This window comes from Malus domestica, chromosome 04 (genome assembly GCF_042453785.1).
Source record: "Malus domestica chromosome 04, GDT2T_hap1".
NCBI lineage: Eukaryota > Viridiplantae > Streptophyta > Magnoliopsida > Rosales > Rosaceae > Malus > Malus domestica.
The window spans coordinates 6,141,599-6,147,899 of record NC_091664.1 but is presented as its reverse complement, the minus strand read 5'-3'; the positions used below and the strand labels follow the sequence as shown (position 1 = coordinate 6,147,899).

The 6,301-nt window shown below is 39.8% G+C and overlaps 1 protein-coding gene across 1 annotated transcript; it reads left to right on the top strand.

Moving 5' to 3' along the window:
- Positions 1–216: 216 nt before the first annotated feature.
- Positions 217–5,083, top strand: LOC103407645 (probable serine/threonine-protein kinase PBL19). The gene is made up of 4 exons (XM_029100954.2): positions 217–1,318; positions 1,677–1,937; positions 2,806–2,928; positions 4,537–5,083. Exons 1-4 carry the CDS (start codon positions 968–970, stop codon positions 4,963–4,965), a joined length of 1,164 nt encoding a protein of 387 aa, XP_028956787.2. The 5' UTR covers positions 217–967; the 3' UTR covers positions 4,966–5,083.
- Positions 5,084–6,301: the final 1,218 nt, after the last annotated feature.

Here is a 6,301-nt window from a genome sequence, read left to right as displayed (position 1 = left end):
AAACACAAACAGTACTTGACGAAAACTGATTGCACGATAAATGAAGATAATTCACGAATCTCGGGAATTCTCCTCAGAGAATCATGTTGGCCCAATTCACAGTAATTAACTAGCCTTAATTAATTTTTTATAAGGGAATTAAGAATACTTAGTGGTCATGTTACTGTTTGTGATATGTTCTGGTGAGCTGAGTTGAACAAAACCAGGAAAATTAGAGGGGAGTCCAATGGTCTTAGGGCCTTACAAAAACGCGGTGGTCTCATGAGTCACTCATGACCAACGACTTCAATGGGAAAGGAGGGAAAAAACCTTCAATCTCGTCCGTTGAGTCGGTACTTGGAATTGGTATTTGGTATGTAGTTGAAAAGTAATCTGGCCCTGTTTTAGTACCGTCCCCTTCATCCCTCGTCTCTTTGCGCCTTCCTTCCTCCTCCCTCGTATCTACAGTTTTCGTTTCAAACACGTCCCTCTCTCTCCTCTCTCTCTCTCTCTCTCTCTCTCTCTCTCTCTCTCTCTCCAAAACTTGGATATTTGAGGTCCCACAATTGGTTTTAGAATTTTCCCATTTCTTTATCTTGAGGTCCGTTCTCACAACTTTCTCTTTCGATTTCGATCCATCCACACCTTTCACTTCAAATTCTGATTTGTGTTTCTATCTTTTTCCAATTTCCAACTGGGTTTTCTTTTATTTGCTTCATTTCCTTCGATTTCCCATCTGGGTCTCCACACTTCAATTCTCCCGTTTCTTTGACCTTTCTTTCTACTAGTCTCCCCTCCCGTCTTCTTCTCCAACTCTCTCTCTCTCTCTCTCTCTCTCTCTATATATATATATATATTCCAATTGGGTGTTCTCTTTCTTCTTTCAATGAATCCAAGTTACCACTTTTACAACTCCACATATCCCATTTGATTTGAGCTCTTGAGGCCGCTGATTTTGTTTAGACCTTGCAACAGAAGGAATAAAGAAATGAAGTGTTTCTTTTATTTCAAGGAAAAATGCAAGAGCAAAAGAGAAGGATCACAATCCGCTCCAGAATTGAGAAACAGAAGCAATCCGGTTTTGGATCGCACAACGAAATCTTCGAGTTCAGTGCCATCTCCGAAGAGCATACCAGAATTGTACAGAGAAAAGGAGCAGAATTTGAGAGTTTTCTCCCTCCAAGAGCTGCGGGAAGCAACAAATAGTTTCAACAGGTTGCTTAAGCTCGGGGAAGGAGGTTTTGGGAGTGTTTATAAAGGAACAATCAGGCCTGCCGATGGAGAAAGGGGTAGTCCGATTTTGGTTGCCATCAAGAAGTTAAACCCTCAGAGTTTACAGGTTCTAAAAATATTTTCCTTAATTAAATATAATTTTCTTCAAAATTTTCCACTCCAATTGATTGTGATGGTTTGCATTGCATTTCATTGAATGGTATGATATGTGATCTTTATATTGCACTTCCATCCCGTGTTCGAAAATCCCCTCCCCTTATTTTAACTCCGGCTGTACAATTTTATCTGACGCTGCCAATCCCAAGTCCGTAGGACGAGGGCGAGTGCGTCAGGTAGTCGACAGCCGGCACTTTGCTTAACAAGGCTCTTTCTGGTTATCATATTTTTCGCACGTTACATTTAACAGCCTTTTATATTTCTCTCACATTTTGTTTAACTTCTGGTTATGAACTTTTCTCAAACAGGGTCATAAAGAATGGCTTGCGGAAGTTCAATTTCTTGGCGTCGTAGAGCACCCAAATCTGGTAAAACTTTTAGGTTACTGTTCTGTAGATGGAGAAAGAAGGATACAACGGTTGTTGGTGTATGAATTTGTGCCTAATAGAAGCTTAGAAGACCATCTTTTCAACAGGGCTTTGCCCACATTGCCTTGGATAACAAGATTACAGATTATGCTTGGTGCTGCTCAAGGATTGGCTTATCTGCACATGGGACTCGAAGTCCAGGTCCATATACATTCTCTTCGTTTTATCTGATTTGACTAGAACTTCGACATCGTTTGGACATAGGGTTCCTCTTTGTCAACTTTTTGGTTTCGACTATGTTAATTTAACCGATCAGGGATTTGGACTGTGTTTTGATGTTCCAATTATTAGAGGTCGCACTTGGTGTGATGGCAAGTGCCTTCGCCCATGAGCGGTAGGTCTCGGGTTCGAGACTTGGGAGCAGCCTCTCCATAAATGGGGGTAAGGCTAGCCGACATTCACCTCTCCCAGACCCTGCGTAAAGCGGGAGCCTTGTGCACTGGGTACGACATTCTTTTCTACTTACAAGCTGTTCTCTCTGCTTCCGAAAATTAAAAAAGGGTATGTGCCACTCATGTGATTGCCACAAGTTTGGTAGAGTTATAGAAAATATGAAACTAGTCCTTGTAAATTAAAACCAATAAATGTGCTGTTAGATTCAAGTTGTTTTAGAGGAAATGAAAATGACCATCGCTATAAAAATGTGTCGAAAACATGTAGTATGGACTATTGCTGTTAAATGAAAACCAAGAAAATTTACTGCTAGATTTGAGTCGTTTCAGGGGAAACAAAAAAGTGTCACCACTAGAAAGTGTGCAGATGTTTTCTATTCTTTGATGATGGTGGTGTTACGGTGTTACAGAGGTAAGTTCAGCTTCACTTGTAAGCTTGAAGAAATAAAAATCCTCGTCTTCTGATTTTACTTGTGGCAATCCAAATGCTGCAGAATTTGTGTGTAGATTCATAGGATACACTTGCTGACCGGTCACACGGTGATTTTGTACTTTTTAGAAGATAAGTTCTTATTCATATATGTATTGAACCATGCTGTATTACATTATATGGACAGGTAATATTTCGAGATTTCAAATCCTCAAATGTGCTATTGGATGAAGAATTTAGGCCAAAGCTCTCAGACTTCGGGCTTGCTAGAGAAGGACCAACGGATGACCGTAGTCATGTATCAACCTCGGTAAGTAGAGTAGTCATAGACAATTTATTTGTGTGTGCTTCCCTTTTTGTGTAAAATGAGGGGCTAGAGTCCCAAAACTGACCCTCTTAATTCTGGGCCATGCTATACCAGCTACATATATAGTGGCATATTTATAGGTTGCATTAGCAGCTTATCCTGTCACTCGTATGACATATAGGGTGCGTTTGTTGCACTGGACTGTCTCGGACTGGACTAGCTTCAGGGACTAAGCTGGACTGACTTAGACTAGACTAAGCTGGACTAGCTTAGTGAAGCGTTTGGTGCAGCGTCGGACTAAAAAACAGGATAATTAATAACTATAATATTATATTATATAATACACATCTAATAATATTTTATTATTAATTCAATAATATTTTATTACTAAATCAAGCTTTTTCTTTTTTATTTCCAAAGTACACAGCCAGGCACTCCACTGCTCTCTCTGGAGAGTTCTTCCCTTTTCTTCCTCTTTAGTTTCGTTCCCCATCACTTCTTTTCTCCTTCTTCTTTCCTGCAAGACAACATCCTTCAAATCATTTTTCTTGCAAATCGTCCCCCGTGCTACTCTCCCCTCCCTCTCTGTCTCTCCATTTCTCTTTGTCCCAAAGCTACTCTCTCCCCTTCTCTATCCATTCTTTCCGAAATTTTCTGGGGCAAAGGAAAAAAATTTGGAAATTTTCTGGGAATATTCGGGAATAAGGAAGAATTTTGCTATTGGGATTGTTGTTGTTATCGTTTTGCATATATGTTTTTGAATTTTGGTGTTGAGATTTAGGCAGTGGGTAGGACTGTGTTTTAGATCTAGACATGGGTTGGCAAACGGAGTTGCCCAGAAGCATTCTTGCAGATTTGTAGTTCACAAGACTTGCTGCATGCGATCGTCCTATGCAAGTTCTGGAGACGGGATTAGCAATCCCATGGTTTTTGGGGGGCTTAGCAAAGACCGGCTAGACCCTGTTTTAGTCGGGACGAGTGAGAGCTAGTCTCATTAACTCTAAGCCCTATGGGAAACAAACACGGGACTGGACTAACCCTTAGTCCAGTCCAATCCAGTGAACTTTAGTGAGGGAAAACAAACACCCCCATAAGGTCAAAAACATCGCTAGTTCCACCCAAGTTAGCCGTCTCAGTACATTTCATAGTATAGTCCCATTTTTTTTCAAGACATGACACAAGTTATTTGCACCTTAGTTTCATTTGAATTTTGGTCTTGAACTTACTGATGGAATTCTCTTGTGCCTCGTTTGGAACATCAGACAGGATTGGGACTGGTCCATTCTACTCTCATGGGGACCGACCCCTGTAGAGGGGACTGGTTGTCTATGATTATATTCGACAGGCATTCAATTTGGTAGTCTAGTCCCATTATTATTAAGTTCACACATGCGACGTGACTGTGTCCGTCCATTTTAAATGAATTCCCCCTCTACAGTCCCATTGTCCACACGCGGTCTTGGTTTCCCCATTCAAAGGTTGGCCACTATCTTCTTTGAAGTGCGCTGTGTGCTTGGAAGAAACATTGGGATTCGCTGTTGAAATTTAATTGTCTGTATCTGTTCAAGATTTATCACTTACGCATATTGTATTTGATATTGTATCCATCAGGTGGTGGGGACTTACGGATACGCAGCCCCAGAATATATTGAAACGGGCCATCTCTCAACTAGTAGTGACTTGTGGAGTTTTGGTGTGGTGCTGTACGAGATCCTAACAGGCAGGCGTGTCTTAGACAAGAACCGCCCTACAGCAGAACAGAAGCTTCTTTACTGGGTTAGACAGTTCCCTGCTGACAGTAAAAGGTTCAGCATGATAATAGATCCCCTACTGAGAGACCAGTACTCTCTTACTGCAGCTCGGAATGTTGCCAAGTTGGCCGATAGCTGTCTGAACAAGAACGCAAAGGAACGGCCAACAATGAGTCAGGTGGTAGAGGTGTTGGAGCAAGCTCTACAAGATTCACAAGGGAGCACCAGTTCTTCAAAGACAAGTTCTGAGGCATCTACGTCCAAATCGGCGAAGCGGAGACCCAAGTAGGATTGATATAAAGAGAGTGCACTATATATAAATACTAGTGGTGTGTTGTGACTAAGTTCTCTATAAATATTCTCAACAGATTCAAATGGTTGCATATTATAACATTCTTTTTCAGGGACTTCCAGGTACAAGTCTCAAATTCATCATCCTTAGGTATCGAATCCGGAAACTATGTAAATCTCTTAGGTCCTGATGCACGTTATTGCTATAAGAGAACAAACGTTATTTTTTTTTCCTATTGTAATAATTTGGATGGAGGAAGGCAATTAAACAAGGACAGACACAGTAGATTGGTCTGTAATTGCGTTCAATCTCCATTCCGATACCTAGCCCTTTTTCTTTTCTCGGTTTTGTTTCTTCAGAAAAAAGTGTGCGGAAGTCATTTCTGATTATAAAATGCATGTCAAACCAAGAAGTAAAACACAAGCATCTTTCAAGTCTCCTCATCATATTTTCTTGTACGCTGCTGCTGCTGCTGCTGTTGTGGCATAAATCCAATCTCCTGTATCAGTTGGGAATTTGATAAGAATCCCGGCCCTAGACTGGTTACTAATAGTTTAAAACATTTATCTGAACTGAACCGAAAAAACCGCCAAGATGAAACCTTAATTAAACACTAGTTACTAATAAAAATGCCAAAAATAAAATGATTAGCCCAATGACCACGAAATTTACAGCGTATACGTACACGCATACAAGATGAAATATCCAAATTTCAACTCATTTGAAAAACAAATGTGTCAGTCATATCATATGTCATACTTTAGTCAGAATAGGTAAAGGGTTTGGAAAAACTTTTGTGCATATATGTGTCAACGGATAAATTCACCATAAAATAATTCTTTAATGTATGCTTTTTATTTTTGGTGTGTAAAGAAAGTTTAGGAAATGTAATTTATCATATAGCTTTTGTGTCGGACAACCAGGGAGCATAACAAATAAATATTATGGCGATGATTAAATTGGAGATAAATAGCCATTAAAAATAACATGTACGTTGAGCAATTGTGATTATCCTTTATGTGTGCACGACTCCATGTTATTATTGGTGAGAGAAAATAGCACTCAACAAACACCGTAAAATGTGTGCTTAATGATTAATCCTGAACTTATAGTAACTGTAAGTGTGCATGATATTTAAACAAGTCACCAAAGATGATCATATGTCTCCCCTAATTAACCTGATGAGGCCGTACCTTCCCTTGAGTCAATTTATGCAATGGTACATATTCATGATATCAACACAACACTAGCAAACATGCTTATATATGATATCCAACAACACAAAATAATGTGTACTAATACATGTTATTTGCCTCCAAAAACATATAGACAT